Raw genomic sequence first — 17,431 nt, forward strand, 5'->3', positions numbered from 1 at the left:
ATTTCGTTTTGTGTCTTTGGGTTCATATATACTCAGTGGATGGTCTTCTTTATGTAATTATGGGTCAAGGAATGTATTGTCTTCATAATTAGAATATTAAGATGTAAATCTATGGGGTTTGTGTTCGTGTTGCTTACAGTTGGGGTATCCTTCTACAGCTCGCATATATATTACGACCTACCCTTCAACACATACACTGAACGAAATCAGCAGAACTGCTATATACACTCCATTAATATATGCCCGGGTAATTCTAATCCCCGTCATGATACATGTCTATCGTGATTCATTAGTCATACACATGGCCTCGGCCTGTCTACTCCCAAGCGCCAACACACACTCTACTGCCAGCAAGCCATCAATTCCCGTTGCCCAGGATCAGGGCCCGCGCCTGTTGAGGGTCCGTTCCGAGGACGGTGATGAGGTATTCGATGCTGCTGCTGTTAGCTAGTGACCTTTCATGAATGTATGGTATGACTCACCTCGCTTCTGATGCAAGTCGGCGCTTCTCGTTCTGGAACTCCTGCTGACATGACTCCCAGGTCCCCGCTCGCTCGGTCGGTAGCACTGTCTTGACGCGCAGCTTGAATGTAGCGCTCACTGGTCGATGGTCGGATGCGCGGACTTCGTGTCGGCGGTATTCTAGTTGCCGGACGCGGCCTAGTCCGCGATAGAGAACTCGGTCACACCACGCTGGAGCGCGCTTCTTGTCGCTGGAGTCATACTCGTCGGTGCCGACGTCATATTTGTATGTTGGTGCGAACGTAATGGGTGCCTCGTTGAAGGAACGCAGACGGAACCCTGGGTTCTTGCGTCGCGAGGCGAGCAACTGGTCGCGTTCCAGTAGCTTGGTCAGGTTGTTGCTGCGGATATCGTCGATAATTACATTCCGCGGGATGGAGTCGATACGGTAGTTGAGATCACCGTTTAGAATACAGATCTCGTGATCCATGATCATTGAGCCATCGCCACCGCTCACGTAGTGATTCGCTCGAGTTGCGAGACTGTTCTCAGCAGGAAGTGACTCCGCCTCAAGAATAGCTGCGATATCATTGTTGCGGTGTGCCGTCTGCGTCTGACCAGCTGCCAAGTGGCAGTTGATAAAGCAAAGGGAGCTGTCATCGAGGACAAAGCGCAGTAAAAGTGCACCCTACAGTAATCAGCAACTGACAGCAACCAGAATCACCAGTGGGCCTACCTTATTCCCATGCAAGCCTCCCATACCGCGCTTGATCTCTGAAGCACCAATATTCTTGATCCGCTGCCGCTCCTTGTGCTTCACGAACACACATGTAAAGAGACCGATCAGATTCGCGCTATGCAGCAGGACATACGACTCCTCAAGCGGCATGCAGTCATTGATGCAGCGGGTCAAATGCTCCATCCAGACCCGGTACTGACGGCTCATATGCTCTTTATCACCGTGCTCCTTCTTCTTGCTACCGAGGAGCAGACTCTCTGGACGGAGTTAGCTATACCCAAACGAAGTCAACGGCATACGTACTGGCTGTGATCTTCTTATTCTCAAGGTCCACCAGCTCCTGAAATCCAAACACCAAAATCTCTGGCGGATTCTCAGGATGGATTGCATCCTGAATGAAAGTGGACGTGCGCACGCTTCCAGGGGTAGAAGCACCAGCGTTCCAGGTCATGATTACCGCCTGAATCTCACGGAACTTGCAAAACTCCACGTCTCTGGCCTGCATCCTCGTTTCTGACGGGCTGTTAGCTCACATCAGTCGGAAAAAAATAGAAAGCTACTTACCCAACCAGTCATCCTCCAACATGCCGTCCCAGAGACGGATGCAGTTGTCGTCTCCCAGCGAAGTCACTTGCAGTCGGTTCATCGTCCACACGCTGCTAGAATCAAGCAAGAATCCACTGACAGGGCTATCATGAGCACGCCAATCCTTCTTCACCGTCCACGGATTCGTAGACGTATCGTAGACGTAGATCATGCCAGTCTTGTATGCTGCCCACAGGTAGTCTCCCACAATACCCAAGCAGTTGATCTTATAGACACTGACATTGACGACAGAAAGACACGTGTAGTCGTGGGCCGAGTATACCGTCACCTTTCCATCTGCATGGCCTAAGTACACACGACCCCCGTCCTTGGTGGTATAGGCACCTGACGTTACATCCCCCGTATGCTGCAAGCCCAATGGCCTGCTGAGAACCTTGAAGGAAACATCATCGCGAGCATTTGGCTGATAGACGTGCACTTCCTTGCCGGAAGCCAGCCACAAAAGGTCACCAACCACCATTGAAAACGTATGCCCGCGGGCAACCCGATCGTAGGGGTTGTGGTAACTGTACTGGAGGTTCGGAGTTCCAGTCTCGTCTGGCGGCCATACCAGCAGCCGACCCTCATCGTCGAGGGTCCACATTTCCTTCTTATGCCGCAAGATCTTGACAATCTCCCGTCGAGAGGGGTAAGATCGTGATGCGACGATGGACCGGGTTGCAATGTCAACCTCGTGAAGATCCCCGGAATTCGTGCCCAACCATAAGCGCTGACCTTCGTCCTCCAAACCCAAACCTGGCTTGAAGGCAACCGACAGACACTTGACTGTCTCCCCGTGGCTGAGGCTCATGATTTGCTCTCCGGTCGTAAGGTCCCAGACCCGCGTGATGTAGCCAGTTGTGCACACATGCTTCCCACATACATCCATGAGTCGCGTATCATACCGCGTGTGGATCTCCTGAGGCCCAGACTTCAGCAGCGGTGGCCGTCTGTTTGCACTGGACGCATCTGGATAATCCGTGCGAGCAACTGGAGTCTCATCCGGAACCTGTTCATCCTCACTAGGAATAGGGCGAACTGCTTGACGTTCCACCACGGTCCGCTCTGGCATGGGCCGCTCCGGGACAGCCGGGGGCGGCACTGGCCTAGTCTCCCTGGAAATAGACGGCTGCCGAGAGACGTGCGTCGGGGTTGGTAGCTCGTCTCGATAAACGGGCCGAGTTTCCCTAGAAATGGATGGCTGCCGAGAGACCTGCGTCGGGGTGGGTAGCTCGTCACGATAAAGGGGCCGAGATTCGCGGTAGGGTGTTGGGGGAGGTAGCGAGAACGCAGGGCTTTCCACCTGGTACGAATGCCGCGACGGTGACGGACCACCCCTTCGCGCCAGGGACGGCTGTCGTGGGGGCAGTCCGGGGCGCTCCTGAGGATCATGCGTCGGGGGCCTGTAGTTGGAGAGCGGTGCGGTTGCGAGCGGCTCCGGTGCTACGTAATGCCTGGGAGGGATCTGGACCATAAGCGGCTTCGTCTCACGGGGAGGCTCCGGGATTGGCCGCCTCACGGAGGGCTCTCGATGTACACCTGGCTGAGGAGCGGGTGACCTCTCCTCAAGTGACCGGTGAGTCGGAAGGCCAGGTACTGGACGGGCTGGCGAACGCCGGGAGGGCGAGCGCGGAATTGGCACCGCTCTGGTATTGGGCTGTTGTTTTGGTGACGTTTTCTCGGGACTGCTCGGAGGAGTGCTGAATGGCGATACGCGATCTTCCGAGGACGCACGCTCAAGCTGTGGAGCAAGAGTATTGGCTTCGTGGTGCGACAATGCCGCCGGTTTGGCGGGGATCTTGGGCTTCTCCGCCCGGTTAGCAGGCGGGGGAAGGGAGACGCTCTTGCCTTTGCGTTCCGATGGACTCTCGCGGCCATTTACCACGGAGCCTGATGTGCCTGGCGACAAACGATCCGCTTTACTCTCGGTAGGGAAAGACGAAGAGACGGGGGTTGTTGGTCGGCGAGCGGCAGGAATCCCTTGCGGTATGGTAGGCAGCGATTCCCGGGAAGCGTTCGGCGGGGTGCGAGACGAGCGGATATCCTCCTCATGGTCTGCTCCAAACCCGCGCGGCGGAGACCGTGGTGAATCGACGGTTAGAGTCGGTGCCAACTGCGGCGACGAGTGGAGGTTCATCGACATGGGCCTGTTCTGCCGCCTGCCCGGGGAAATCCCGGGGGATTCAGAGTGCGGGGCTAGACCATTACCGTGTACGATGCTGTGACTTCTCTCTACATCAGGCACCGAGCCCCAGGGAGACCGTGGACGTGGTAGGTCAAGAGAGGCTCTGTTGGAGCGGACATCGTCACCGTAATCGGGGGTTCTGAGAAAGGACGGCGTATCGCGTGAACCGTTTGTGGCAGCGGATGGAGCCCGACGATGCGAGAGATTTTCGAAATGCGAAAGCAGGGAAGACACCGGTCTCTACAGAAGCCAGCATGTTAGTATGAAGCTCCAGAACAGCGGGGGGGATTGCTGGCGCAAACGTACAATCGGAGCACTATCCGTGGCGTCCTTTTGCTTGCCGTTTCCCTCCATGGCCACAACAGCGAATCCAACAGACAGGCCGAGTAAAGGAATGGATCATAGGCTCCGCCAATTGCGATAAATGCAGACTACCACCGCAGAGAGGCCAAAAAGTGGCACAGTAAATTTAATGACCAGGCTGGATAAGATAACGGGTGGCAGGAAGTGAGCCGGGAGTGACGATTGTGGCGGAGCTCCAGTTTAGGCGGAAGGAATTAAGGAGCAGGAAAGACAACAAGTCGCCGTGCAGCGGTAGGAATGGTCTGGAACGGGGTATCCTATTCTGCGGAGGACGTGGAGTATGGCCCGGACGACACCAGGTGGGAATCTCAGCGATGGGAGGAATTGAGCAGTGAATGTGTGGAGAGAGAGGGGGGGAAGGACGGAGGAAGGGAGGGATCCAAAGAGTGGGGAGGAAGAGGGAGAGAGTAGTAGGAAGACAAGAAGAGGATGGGCGGGAAAAGAGAGGAATCACCGAGGGGAAGGAGATGAAGTCACCCAAACCGACAAGAGGAAGTTGAGGAGTAAGTAGTAGGGAAGGAAAAGGAAAGGGGAGAGAAGAAGAGAAAGAGAGGAACTCAGCGAGGCGAGGCGATGATCGACCCGCGCGTGATATGCATTGATGGAGGGAGAGGAATGAATGAATGGATGGATCCATCCATCAATCGTTCTTTATTTTTAGCCTCCCCGACCTGAACCACTGCATACTTTACTCCAACTTTCCCACTTTCACCCCCTCCATTTAAGACATCTTTGTGTTCTTTCAGACTTGTCTATAATTACCTCTCTCACTCTATATCCCAGCCCAGTGTATAAACTTTAGAAATGTGGTATGAAACCATACCCCTCACCCTTACCCTCACCCTCACCCTCTCTACCTGAACTCAACTCACCAAAATCCTCAACTCAGTAAACACATCCTGAACGCCCAAGTGGCCATCCGCTCTCCTTGCTGTAAGCCCCCTTCCCTCTCTCAAACACCCCCATCAAACCGGATCTAACATTCCCTGCGTGCGCCAGGCAAAAAATGGTTCGACTGCGCCGAATGCCACCAAGAACAAGAATCCCACACCCTCACCAAAACCACTGAAATGGTACCTACACGAACCAAACTCCTACCACAAGCCTCAATCACCAACCGAAATCCAAATCTAGGTCTTTGCGTGCAAGAAATGCAAGAAATGTTTCCGGAAAGACGCGACGGAGTTTGATGAGAGGTGCGTTGTCGTCGTCACCCGCCCCCACACCCGCCCTTCTTGGATAAACCGGAGGGGCTATCTATAAAAAGAGAGAGAGAGATAGGGGGAGGGGTAGTTACAAATGGGTCGTTTATTGACTTGAACCTATTTCTGGGTCTAGTGACGAGTACTGCCCGCACTGCGATAACCATTTCGTGATTGAGGCCGTTACGCCGACTCCGACGTTGCAGGTCGAGGGTGAGGATGCGAGGATTGACTCGAGGTGAGATGCCAATCCCCTCTACCTTTCTATTATGTCTAGAATTGACTGACGAAACTTGTTCGTGTAGAATGCTCAAAGACGACCGTGTTCGCGGATACCAGGAACGCTCCATCTTCAACTTCAAGGATATTTCCGATCGTTTGGGTTAGACGCCAGACCAAGACAACAAAACAAACCGATGGGTTGATGAACGAGATTTACGAAATTATGCATACACTTACTTTCTACATAAATAATTCTGTATATCACCTTGAACCTAGAGCTTCATATATATCCGGAGCACATCTGCATTACAGTATAACGGAGTTTATTTTCGTGAAAAAGGACGTAACGCTTCTGCAAGATCCCTAGACAATTAACCGGATAGAAAGCACACACCGCACGAGAGTCTCATAGTTGCTTATTCGACGTAGCCTCTACATTAACGGCATGATCATCCCCCTACTCCCGGCTCTCGCTGCCCTCGCCGCCACCAGGCCGTGTTAGAATAGCAGCCGTCGTGGTGCCGCCGCGACCCGTCTTCTTCTTAGCCGCCTCCTCCTGCTTCTCCGTCTCTATGCTCTTAACGTACGACTCGATCTGGTCATCCGGGAGCATCTCGATCGACTTTCCGGGCGACATGATAGCCACCTCGATGTTCTTCGCACCAGTCTGCACCACCTCCAACAGCGACTTGATGGTGAGCTGAATGGTCTGTTCGCGATCCATGTCCTCCTGGTGGTTGCGTTCGAGGAACTCGCGCACAGTCTTGCTGGAGCGTCCGATGGCATTTGCTTTCCTATATCCCGACCATCGTCAGCTTAAAACCATCCTCATACTATCAACACAAAACACAAGAGAGGGAGAATAAACCCACCAAGCGGAATAAATCCCCGAAGGCTCAGTCTGATATAACCTCGGCGTCTTATCATTGGGGTCGAAACCCACGACCAGGGTACTGATACCGAAGGGTCTAACACCACCACTCTGCGTGTACCGCTGCTGCACACCGGCAATGTACTTCGTGATGTATTCGATAGTGACGGGGTCTTCGACGGTCAGACGGTGGGACTGAGCTTCTAGACGGGCTTTGTCGATAAGGATGCGGGCGTCGGCGTTCAGGCCGGCGAAAGCCAGGACGGCGTGGTTATCCACCATGGCGATCTTGGACGGTGTGATGCGGGTATCTTGGAGCTTCAGTGCGGAGCGCTTCTCGCAGCCGAGAACGACCACGTCCTTGCCTTTTACTCCGACGGCGCAGGTTCCTAATAGGTTAAAAGGAAAATGATTTAGTATGATGTGATGGATGGAAATTCCCTTGATGTCGGAGAGGAGGGAGGGGTTGGACGAACCTCGCTTGACGGCTTCCATGGCGTATTCCACCTGAAAGACGTGCCCATCGGGGCTGGGGGCGGGTTAGGGTGTGTTTGCTAGAGCTTCATGAAGCTAGAGATGCATACCTGAAGACTGCGAAGAGGTTAGAATGGGGAATCCCTTCAGCAACCAGGCCCGTAGCCAAGGTCGTAGCTAGCTTGTCTTACCTGAAAGAGCTCGGTCATATCCAGACATTATGGGCAGTAGGCGAGATTAGGAGAATTCTGAAGAAGAGGTGACTGGACTGAAGTTCACAGGAGAAAGAAGAAGGTCAGGGAGATACAATTCGGAGTCTTGGGTCGTAGAATGCTGGGGTCCGGTGTCCGGCTGGGCGATGACAGATGGAGGTGGACGCGAGGCCCGCCGCTGCCTTGAGAGCTCCCAAGCGCTTGGCGCGCGGCTAGCTGCCATGACGCTCTCCCTCCAGCTGGTTCTCCACGATCCTACTCCTAGCACAACTCTTGCTTCTGGTGCTTGCGAGTTCCATGCAGTAGACAGTAACCACCAAGAAATAGGCCACAACGGGAATACAAAAAAAAAAAAAAAAAAAAAAAAAAAAAACAAAAAAAAAAAAAAAAAAAAAAAAAAAAAAAAAAAAAAAAAAAAAAAAAAAAAAAAAAAAAAAAAAAAAAAAGAAAAAAATACCTCTCTAATGGCACCCTTAATTTAATCGCCCACAATTTATCACGACGACCAATGCATAGATATCCACAGGTTAGGTAGTGAAAGGATTCTCATATAGTTGATCTACACCCCAATCGCCCATGACCCCCTGCCCAGCTGAGCTCTGACTATGCTGTACATCACACACGCTGAAAGGCGATACGAGAGAACGCAGGCATCGGGCTGGCCAAACCAATAATCACGTCTCGACTTTTGAGGGAAAGAACGACAAATCCCGCAGGGAAAGCATATGTAAACACAAGACGAAGAACAGTATAAGTAATATGAAGAACAGTACAAGAATTATGGACACTCAGAACAATCTTGTCGCACGCACGACTCCCAATCCATGTGCCTCGCAGATGTCCCAAATCCGTCGTAGCTGGTTGAAATTTTGCTGGCTCAAAAGGAATACCCCAACACCCCCAACAGAGTCCGTTCCATTGTATCCCAACCATGATCAATACCGTGATTCTCCAATGATCCCTATTGTCGAAGCGCGCAGATGAACTCGGAAAGCCAACAAATAAAAAGGAAAAAAGGAAAATGAAAAAGAAAAAAGACAATATCTAGAATGCAATGCCATGCTCGAGCCCTTCCTCGCCAGCGCCGCGGCTAGCCGGACAGGAGTTCCTCCCCTCCGCCGGAGGTGTATGCGCCCATGACGAGAGAAATGCGCGAAGCCCATGCCGCTCCAAGAAGGAAAGAAAATGAAAAAAGAACAGAACAAACGCAAAACGATGATCCAGCAGGTGGTGAAGAAGCGCATAGGACCGCCTAGGCCCACCTGCCCGGGCGGTCTTCTTCTATACCCTCAAACATCGCTTGCAAAGACACGATAGTAAGACATACCGAAAATGGTCTGACGTCAAATCTGCGAGACCAGGCAAAAACAGAAAGGATCAAATCGGACGAAACGACGACACGCTACCGGCCTGCTCCTCCCAACCTAATGCACCAGAACTGCAGAATTCCTTATACAAATGCGCATCAACGGAATACCAACCGTCACATATACCAACATATCCAGACCACCATATGGACAAAAACCGTGAGGGAGAACCGTCGTAGAAAACAAATCTCTAAAGTCCCCGGCCGAAACAACATTGCTGTTTCCTAGCCTTTTACGCGGGGGACTTGTTCGCACTGGCGCCGTTGCGACGAGAGTGGGCATCTTCACCCACAGTCAAACCTCCCAAACCCGTCGAGAGGAAGGCAAACGGATCGCTCGAGCCATCATTGCCGTAGAAGGCACCGTTGGACGCACTGGTCGACGAGTTGTGATCAGCCCCCGTGAAGGCAGCCTGGGCGGCCGGGTTGGAGAACGAGGCCGCAGAATGGGAAGCATTCGCGGAACCATAACCAGCGTTCATCTGACCCATAGGGGGGTATGCGGCCGGGGCGCTTCCCAAGCCCGAAGGCAAGGCAGCATAGTTGTTGGGGGGCGCGGCAAACTGTTGACCAAAGCCGCCAAAGGCACCAGTGCTAGCCGTGAAGGGTCCGGGTGCCGGGGTGCTAGTCATGGAGTTGGGGCCCATGCCAAAGCTCGAGGGAGGATCCATCGGGGACGGGAAAGCGGAATCGGCCACCACTGCTGCTCCAGACCGAGGAGCACCGCAACGCAGGCAATTGATGTTCTTGGCGAAGTTGTGGTAGCCGCAGCCCTCGGAGCCACACTTCCAGTCACCAGCACGGAAAGGCACCACACCACCGTTGCCGCCCATGCCGCGAGAATGGCCCATTCCGTGGCCGTGGCCCATGTGAGGAGGCATCATGGACGGCGGGCCGTAGCCGTAACCGTATCCCATCGGGTCGGGAGCAGCGGCCATCGCGGGGAACGAGCAACGGAAGCATGCAGTACGGCGCTGGAAGTTCGAGAAGCCACATGAGGGGCAAGTCCAGTCACCGGGACGAGGGCGGTTCTTCGAGGGAGGGAAAGGCGTCAGGATCTCCGCGGCACGGTCCAAGACACGGCTAGAGGAAGGAGACACCTCGATGGCCTTTTCGTTAAGAGCACGGCCGTTCATGCAAAGGCTCTCGGCAGCCTGTAGGGGAAGATTAGAGATCTGGTCTAGAATTGATAACAGCAGAAAATGGCAAGCTAATTCATACCTCTTCGTGAGACGAAAAGACGGCAAAGCCGGTGCCGGTAGGCTTGTGCTGATCCGGGGTGCGGAGGGTCCAGAACGCGATCGGACGACCGCCAAACTGAGTGAACCAGCTCTCCAGCTCGGACTGCGTGGTGTCGTGGGGGAGTCCGCTGAGATGAAGAACCTTGCTGCGCTCGGCCAGGAAGGCACGAACGTCCGCTCTGGCATCCATGGGACGGGTGAGAATCTCGGGATGCTCATGCGGGGGCTGAGACTTCCGGATCAAGCCGCGCAGCACTCGGGCCAAGGTGATGGCCTCCTCCATAGCGCGCCGGGGAGAGGCGGGAGCCAACGCCTGCAGGTGGAAGGGAAGGTTGTGCTTGATGGGGGCGGAGGACTGGACGGGCTCGACTTCGAGGGCGGCGCAGATGTTGGAGAGAGAGCTGGGGCCGAAGGGCAGAGACTCGGGGTGGTGAGTCTGCCATCGCTGATATTCGGTACGAAGGTCGAATGTCCGGGAGTGCTGAAGGTATGCCGGAAGCACGACTGCCTTGTCCCGAGCCTCACGAGGCAGCTGTACACGAAGATCCCACGAATCCAACGTCACAAAGGCGAACTCCAGGTTCTTGCTGATGAGGTGTTCCTGGGCGAAAGCGTCGAAGCGGTTGATGGCGTCGCGGAAAGTGCCTGCCGAGCGGACGTGTTCCCATGTCAGAGTCGTCAAGCTCGCTTTCAAAGACCGTCAGCCATTGAACCAAGGGACGGATAGATGCGGAGGGACGGTGGAGGTAAGAGAGAGGGAGAGAAAGGCATTGTTGGGTGATTGGGTAGGCTGCGTTCGAACAAGGTGCACTTACTGCAAAGAGGCGTGATGGGGGTGTTGACGGGCTTGACAAGAACGCTCTCATGGTGCAACTAAGCCGAGGAAGGAAATAGTGTCAGCAAATGATAGAATCTTGGAGGACTTTCTTTTGGGGAGGGGGGTGGTCTCGGTTGACGAAGGAAGCACGGCAGATAAGCATCCGAGAGAGGGGAATTTGTAAAGGAGGAGGGGGGAAAGGCTGGGGCAGTGACTGAATGAATGAGAGATAAAATAAGCAATCCCACGTACCTCCTCGCAGGTTTTGGTATCCAACAAGATCCACCCCAACTCAATCACTTCAGCAGAGTCCTTGGTGACGTAGACTCCATGTTCGTCGCAGGTGGTCGCAACGTGGATAACAATGTAGCGATCCAGCTTGGGAGTGGGAGCTGAAACGGCCATCGCTCACGGTGGTTGTCTAGACGCTGGCTGATTCTCACGGCCAACGGAGCGGGCAGGGGGGGTGGAGGAGGGAGGAGGGAGGGAGGAGGGAGGAAAAGGGACGGGTCGGAGAAAGGAAAAAAAACGTGTCTCTGCAGGGACAAGCAGGCGACACGGATTCACGACCGGTATGGGGGAAAAAGACCGCCGTGAAAGAGAAGAAAAGAAAAAGATCACGGGGGGGAAGGAAAGGAAGAAAGAGGAGGAGAAGGAGGAGGAGGAGGGGGAGGAGGAGAAAGCAGAAGATCGAGAGGGAAGAAGGGAAGGAAGGAAAAAGAAAGTCCCCAGGCCAGGATGGGAAAGCAGGACAAGTTCGCTTTTCTGGTGGTGGAGCGTCGAGATTAAAAGAAAAGTTTCGGCTTCGAGGGGATCCTGGCCCAACTGGACGGCGTCTACGGTTCAACGCCGACTGGTCTTAATAATATCAAGAGAGAATGAAAGGATTGGAATCAATTCCTTGCCAGTTCTTCCATAAAGTCCGGCTTCTCCTCAGCCTTTTGGTATTCGGGACAATCGAATAATAATTTGACTACTAATCTGTCGGTTTCTCTCCTGAGAATTTCCACGGGGAGGATACACTACTTACTACTCGATACATCCCACGACTCGCCATTTACCGTATTGTATGACAGGTCTGGTACAGGCCTCTTTCAATTACCCCAGCAGTCATCAGTCATTGCTACTATTTATTCTTCACTTTTTCCTCCAGGGTGTCCGATCTGTATCTGTCGGTCTGGTCAGATAAGTAACAACTGGACATGACACCGCGGCAGAGAACAATTGATTTCATGTGGTCAATTGACACACATACACACTCAACTTACACTCACCCGACATTTCGCCATACTTACTTACCACCATTGAACACGAACAGTCTAGATACTAGTCGTAGTAAGTAAGTACTCTATTATTACTACCTACGACAATCACCTGTCAAATCAACGAACCATCCCGATCACCGTGTACCCCCAGAGCCAATGATAAAACATCTCAACCCCCATTGAATCGTGCCTCTGGAATGCCGGAACTCACCCCTCCTTCTCCTCCCTTCCTGAAACAATATAAATAGTAATAGTACCGAATCACAAGTGACAGACACAGACAGTAAAGTGTGTATGTGTGGAATGTCCGGAGTGAAACCCGTACTTTTTTGTTCTGACGGTATCTCCGACCCGACGCCCGCCGCCAAAAGGGAAGCTCGACTTCCAAGGCTGATCCATTTCCCATTAACCTTAAACCCTGGATATGTTTTCCCCCCCAGGCAGCAGGTTCAAGAGCAGCCATGAGGATGTTGACATGGAAAGAAGTAGCGTGGATATAATAGTACAAATTACCTAATTTACGGAGTCTATTTGTCTAATGAACTATCTATCCATGTGCGTGGGTGCGTGCCCAGATACTAAATGGCCGTGCCAGGTTTGGGGGTGGGAGGAGGCGGGCAAAGGAATGTCAAAGCAAAGTCAATTGAATGGATTATTCGATCTGTTCCACACCAAAGCATAAGGAAAAAGTGAGAGGAGAGGAAAAAATTAAAAAAAAAAAACGCGAGTTTTCCGTGGAGGTGCCTGTGGGTAGTGACCAATGATAGGAGTGGATGGGGAAGGGAAGGGCCCACTATCCGCCAGACTTCGCATCCGAAAGATTGAAGTTGCTGGGCGAGGGATTCCGTGATTGGGTCTGACTGGATTAATTACCACAGGTCTAAGGGAACTTCATGGGAATGAAAGTGAAGGAGTTCTGGTTCTTTGATGTGTCTTGTAGTTAATATCACCGAGATACCAAATAACCAATCAGTTGAAGAGACGGTTCTACTCTACTGACTCATCCAGGGAAGATGTTCAGTTCTCGACCGATAGACCAGGCTTACCTACAGTACTAAGAGTACTTCCCGGCTGCGACATTTTTCCTCCCCAAATCCCGACAGAACTTATCACCACGCGCCATCCATATCAGGCCATGACAGTCATCCCAACTCATCCCAGTCTAAAACTGCCACTAGCGCCGCTCCAGTAAGCTACCGCCTGGTCCACGTTCCAGATCACACGATTCCCTTTTTCCCCCCAGTCACAAGTAAGCCAGCCATGGGCCAGGCTGACGCTTCCCGTACAATCTCCGCAGAATAGCCCACCAACCACATGTAGCAAATATCATCATGAGATTAAGTGTGTCAACCAACTAGAAACATCATGTACACTCGTAACCAAACACCTAACTACACGGCCCGTCCCATGTCAAGCCAATCCCCATCCCAACGCACCCGGTGAACCATCCTCAAACGCCATTCCCAATCATATGTCCAACTATCTACGGATTTACTCGTCATCCTGACCCTCCGACTTGACAATCGTGGTCCGGCTATCGTCGTTTTCATCTTCTTCCTCGATGATACTTGGCTCCAGGGAGAAGCCCCGGCGCATGGTCCCCGGCTCAATGGACGGCCGCACGCTGCCAGACCGTACGCTCATGTTCGACCGCACACTCATGACATCGCTGTCGCCTTCTTCCATGCCTTCGCGGGCTCGCCCGCTGGCCGGGCGTCCTCCATGAGCCGCGGCTAGAAGCTTGAGAACCGCATTCTTGACCTTGACGAGCGCGTTTCGCCCGGCAGCCTCGGCAGCCAGGCCTTCCTCGATCGTCTCATCCAGCAACTCCTTCACCTCCTGCGCCAGCTCCTTATTTTCCGGTGTGATTTCCGCCTGCGCACTGCGAACGCTGGAACTGAACGGATCCTCGCCTTCAGGAGCCCGGGACCCGGACCGCGAGGGAACGACAGGAGGAGCGATATAGAGCTTGCTCATAAGCGAGAAGAGCAGCTTCTTCTCTTCCTTGGAGCAACGGTTGGTGCCCGTGCTGATTCCTAGGACCCGCTCGAGGATATCTTTGACCAAGGCAAGGTGGACGAACCCGCAAGCATTGGCGTTGGCCGGACCACCCGCAAGGATCCTCTCCCCGCCCAGTCCGACGACCCGCCGCTCATCAGTCCACTCGGCCAGCATACCCACCACGCCAGTCATCAGTGCCTTCAGCTCTCGCTGACCAACCGTCTCATCGATATCACCATCGCTGTCTTCCTCGGCCTCAAGCGAGTAGAACTCTTCGGCGGCATTGAGAGTGGCGCGAATGACGGGAACCGCGACCTTTCGCATGTGCTGCGTGTTGTCCAGTCGCGAATGGCAATACACCGGGAAGAAGTACGCCAAGGCCTGTCTCAGCGCAGGGTTGTCCCGAGTACGAGGATGGAAGAAGGAAAGGATGAGTGACTGCAGGAGGGTCTCAACGGCAGTCTGGTTATATTCATGAATGGCCTGGGGGATGTTTGATCCCGCGGGTGTGAACGTATTCGTGAGCAACAACTTCGAGAGGGCGGTGGCGGCAGCTGTTTGCACGCTGTTAGGCGAGCTGGACTTCAGCGCCCGAGCAAAGACTTTCAACAGTGGCTTCTGGAAAACCGGCGGGGCCACGGTCTCGCCATCGGATTGTTCCACAGGCACAAGCAACGTGGGATGCGTTGTCAGCATATCACACAAGATGTGGATGGCAGTCACCTGCAAGGCCTCGTGGCCCTTGCTGAAGCAGTGGATGAAGAGGGTCATGTTCTCCTCAGCCAAATTCTGTAAAACGTCAGTAGGACATCGCAAGCAGTTCATAGAGCAGTTCATACCTTATCGAGTAGACAGCAAAGACCCAGACACTCGAGACCCCGCTCACGGATAGGGGCCTCGTGACTCCGAACGGCAGGCACGACGAGGTTGTTAAGCATAGTCACCAAGTTCATGTTGGCCTGGAGGTTGCCCTCGACATTCTGCAGCATGCACTGCGCAATGTGCAGACATTTCATGTTGACCATGATCTCCTTCAGGACCTTCGCTTTAGCCTCCTCTTTGTTGAATGGCTTCTCTTCCTCGGACTGAGGAGTCTCGGAACGGTGGCGGGTGGAACTGGCATCACTAATTTCGGACCTTGCAGACACAAAGCTGTCCTCGGTCACAATGGTGTCGTGTACTTCAGCAATCGCCTCCAGGACAACGCTACAGAATTCGTTCTCGGCCGCGGCATTAGGACCGCAAACACATCGCAGGGTCTCGACCGCAAGCTTGGTGCACTCCTGAGGGAGTTCTGGAACGGCAAGCGACTCACGCAGTAGGGAGAACATCTTGCGCCGTCCAACTTCATCACTGTAATCCAGAGTCATGGAAATATGCAGCAGCTGTTCCACCACAAATTCTTGCTCCACAGAATCGTCATCATTGGCATCACCGGTCTCTTTGGCGATCTTCTTCCGCTGCAACAGGTCGGTCATGTACTTGTGTAGGTAAAACGCGAGGGCTGTGACTTCGGGCATCTTCTCGTCTGCAAGTTTGTCGTACTTCCCTTCATGCTCAACGCGGCAAAAGTCGCTGAAAGACCGGATCATAAAGGCCGATTCTGCGGTAAGGTTCTCCCAGAAAGGCTCGTCGAAAACGACCGCCTCCCGATAGTCCGGGCGGCCTTCCCAGAAGCTACGCATGGCTTCATGTGCAATTCCAGACTCCACTCCGGAGTTGACAACATCAATTCTCTCGAGGAGCTCGAGAAGCCCGTTGAAGTTCGGTGGGGAGCGTTGGCCAGTAGGGCCGGCTTCAGGGTCGTTGTTGGTTCCAGCGCAGTCTTCAATCCAGCGGTCGTAGAACAATTTACCCGTGGCCTTGCGAACGCTCTCGTCTCGGTCACGCAGACCCCATCGAAGAAGCTTCTCTCGCATAGACAGCGACAAATGTCGGAAGTCACCCAGGGTGGGAAGAAGGCGCGAGTACAAGGCACGTCGAGTGGCCGCATCGAGATCGCGGGCTCGCTCCAGGAGATATTTCAGGGTGCCCGGCACCAGAGGAAGGTTGATAAGCAGGGTCTTTCGTACATCGGCACTTGTATCATTTTGCATAATATCGATGAGTCGCTCGAGTACAGCCTTACTGTCATCGTCATCTTCGTCGTCGTTGCCTGCGAGACGGCCCAATCCCATGACAGCCTGAACTCTTACGGCAGGCTCTTTGTCTCGAATGCGCTTCACAAGACCGCCGCGGATGGCGTGATATTGGTCATCGTCTATCGTTTCGAGGGAGTTGACAATGTGGGCGATGATCTGAGTGGCGCGAAAGCGGACCGTCTTGTCTTTAGTTGCTAGCAGGGGAACGATTATGTTGATAAGACTGGTCGTGAGGCGGGAAGTTGGTGTCTCAGGCGAATTCTGCATATCTTCATCATCGTCATCTGCAGCATATAGCTCTGCATCCTTCTCGGAAGCCAATGCCAGGAATGCGCCGAGAAAGCGTAGGATCCGGTCGCCGACCGGCTCTGATTTCTTGATAGGAAGAATGCGAAGGACGCAGCGGCCGACCTCTGTGTTGAATTCCGTCTCGGGCAGAGTCTCTTCCATGGGAAGCGACCACTCTGCTTTGGGCTTGCTGCCATCCTTCTTGGAGCTTTTCTGGGATATGCCGCAGCAAGCTTCTTGGAGCTTCCTCAGTCGGACGACGAGTTTCCGATGTCCGGTTGTCGAGCGCTGCGCATCGGCGAAAATAGAGCATACATCGCGGCGCAAGGTGGGAATAGCCTCTGGAAGAGACGGCTCCTCGGGAATAGTGAAAGACGGGGTCACTGAGCCTGCGCGCGAGGGCTGAGCGGAGGTCTTGCGCGTGGCGGTGGACGTTGAACGGGCGGATCGGCCAGGCATGGTGGCTCAATGGCGGGGTAGACGTCTCGTCTCAGACAGTTCAGTAAGGGGTCGGCAGTCAGTAGTTGTCATAAATCATCCTAAATTGGTTGCATCGATATATCCGGGCGCGTCGTTCGTCCAAGGCGTGTCTGGCGTGTACAAGAGTTCGATGTGTTCAGGAGAAAGACTGATGCTGTTCCGATCCAAACATTGCGGAGGCTGTCACGGGGCTGGATAAACAAACAGCCCAAACGGGAAGGCTGATAAGGGCTAGGGCTGCACGTGGTTCAATCTACAGAAGAATTACTGGGCTGTACTTCATGCAGTTCACAGTGGATGTGATGTCATTGCACTGAACGTTCACAAGGCTTAGTCTAACAGTACTCTTTTCACGAATATCAACATAACAGAACAATACATTACAGATCCCAATGTCAGCTCCATTATGGAACCTCCAGTAGAGGCAGTGACAGCAATCACGCCATCGACCACGTGACGTAGCTTACTAACACCGATCATCGGCATGCGGTGATCTGGGGAATCGCCGCGTTCCTCC

The 17,431-nt window shown here is 53.5% G+C and overlaps 6 protein-coding genes across 6 annotated transcripts; 1 reads left to right on the forward strand and 5 right to left on the reverse strand.

The window, feature by feature from the left end:
* Positions 1-144: 144 nt before the first annotated feature.
* Positions 145-4,979, reverse strand: BDQ94DRAFT_149839 (putative inositol polyphosphate phosphatase). Its single transcript, XM_026767467.1, has 6 exons — positions 4,278-4,979; positions 1,766-4,211; positions 1,505-1,714; positions 1,199-1,458; positions 483-1,150; positions 145-434 (listed from the first exon to the last, which is right to left on the reverse strand). The coding sequence occupies exons 1-6, from the start codon at positions 4,323-4,325 to the stop codon at positions 359-361; spliced, it is 3,708 nt and encodes a 1,235-aa protein (XP_026622803.1). The 5' UTR covers positions 4,326-4,979; the 3' UTR covers positions 145-358.
* Positions 4,976-5,693, forward strand: BDQ94DRAFT_149840 (CHY zinc finger protein). Its single transcript, XM_026767468.1, has 3 exons — positions 4,976-5,143; positions 5,224-5,267; positions 5,334-5,693. Exons 1-3 carry the CDS (start codon positions 5,139-5,141, stop codon positions 5,522-5,524), a joined length of 240 nt encoding a protein of 79 aa, XP_026622804.1. The 5' UTR covers positions 4,976-5,138; the 3' UTR covers positions 5,525-5,693.
* A 148-nt stretch (positions 5,694-5,841) lies between these two features.
* On the reverse strand, positions 5,842-7,513 carry pre6 (proteasome core particle subunit alpha 4). The gene is made up of 5 exons (XM_026776590.1): positions 7,295-7,513; positions 7,214-7,220; positions 7,106-7,158; positions 6,631-7,018; positions 5,842-6,552 (listed from the first exon to the last, which is right to left on the reverse strand). The coding sequence occupies exons 1-5, from the start codon at positions 7,320-7,322 to the stop codon at positions 6,216-6,218; spliced, it is 813 nt and encodes a 270-aa protein (XP_026622805.1). The 5' UTR covers positions 7,323-7,513; the 3' UTR covers positions 5,842-6,215.
* Positions 7,514-7,770: 257 nt separating this feature from the next.
* Positions 7,771-8,362, reverse strand: BDQ94DRAFT_80731 (uncharacterized protein). The gene has a single exon (XM_026776591.1). The coding sequence runs from the start codon at positions 8,246-8,248 to the stop codon at positions 7,931-7,933; it is 318 nt and encodes a 105-aa protein (XP_026622806.1). The 5' UTR covers positions 8,249-8,362; the 3' UTR covers positions 7,771-7,930.
* Positions 8,363-8,914: 552 nt separating this feature from the next.
* BDQ94DRAFT_173541 (putative RNA binding protein (Arp)) lies at positions 8,915-11,144 on the reverse strand (the record flags this gene model as incomplete). Its single annotated transcript, XM_026772185.1, has 4 exons — positions 8,915-9,835; positions 9,903-10,609; positions 10,738-10,795; positions 10,992-11,144. The coding sequence occupies 4 exons, from the start codon at positions 11,142-11,144 to the stop codon at positions 8,915-8,917; spliced, it is 1,839 nt and encodes a 612-aa protein (XP_026622807.1).
* A 1,961-nt stretch (positions 11,145-13,105) lies between these two features.
* On the reverse strand, positions 13,106-17,314 carry BDQ94DRAFT_80764 (condensin subunit YCG1). Its single transcript, XM_026776592.1, has 2 exons — positions 14,845-17,314; positions 13,106-14,794 (listed from the first exon to the last, which is right to left on the reverse strand). The coding sequence occupies exons 1-2, from the start codon at positions 16,891-16,893 to the stop codon at positions 13,496-13,498; spliced, it is 3,348 nt and encodes a 1,115-aa protein (XP_026622808.1). The 5' UTR covers positions 16,894-17,314; the 3' UTR covers positions 13,106-13,495.
* Between the last annotated feature and the right edge of the window lie 117 nt (positions 17,315-17,431).

This window comes from Aspergillus welwitschiae, assembly GCF_003344945.1.
Source record: "Aspergillus welwitschiae strain CBS 139.54b unplaced genomic scaffold BDQ94scaffold_34, whole genome shotgun sequence".
Taxonomy (NCBI): Eukaryota; Fungi; Ascomycota; class Eurotiomycetes; order Eurotiales; family Aspergillaceae; genus Aspergillus; species Aspergillus welwitschiae.

Bases quoted from the DNA above. Each gene is read 5' to 3' on its own strand.
- BDQ94DRAFT_149839 (XM_026767467.1), bottom strand. From the start codon at position 4,325: ATGGAGGGAAACGGCAAGCAAAAGGACGCCACGGATAGTGCTCCGATT. The intron at 4,212-4,277 runs GTACGTTTGCGC...TGGCTTCTGTAG, and splicing joins CCACGGATAGTGCTCCGATT to AGACCGGTGTCTTCCCTGCT. The intron at 1,459-1,504 runs GTACGTATGCCG...AACTCCGTCCAG, and splicing joins GAATAAGAAGATCACAGCCA to AGAGTCTGCTCCTCGGTAGC.
- BDQ94DRAFT_80731 (XM_026776591.1), bottom strand. From the start codon at position 8,248: ATGGTTGGGATACAATGGAACGGACTCTGTTGGGGGTGTTGGGGTATT.
- BDQ94DRAFT_149840 (XM_026767468.1), top strand. The intron at 5,268-5,333 runs GTAAGCCCCCTT...TGCGTGCGCCAG, and splicing joins GGCCATCCGCTCTCCTTGCT to GCAAAAAATGGTTCGACTGC.
- BDQ94DRAFT_80764 (XM_026776592.1), bottom strand. From the start codon at position 16,893: ATGCCTGGCCGATCCGCCCGTTCAACGTCCACCGCCACGCGCAAGACC. The intron at 14,795-14,844 runs GTATGAACTGCT...GACGTTTTACAG, and splicing joins TTTGCTGTCTACTCGATAAG to AATTTGGCTGAGGAGAACAT.
- pre6 (XM_026776590.1), bottom strand. From the start codon at position 7,322: ATGTCTGGATATGACCGAGCTCTTTCAG. The intron at 7,019-7,105 runs GTTCGTCCAACC...TTAACCTATTAG, and splicing joins CATGGAAGCCGTCAAGCGAG to GAACCTGCGCCGTCGGAGTA. The intron at 6,553-6,630 runs GTGGGTTTATTC...GTCGGGATATAG, and splicing joins TCGGGGATTTATTCCGCTTG to GAAAGCAAATGCCATCGGAC.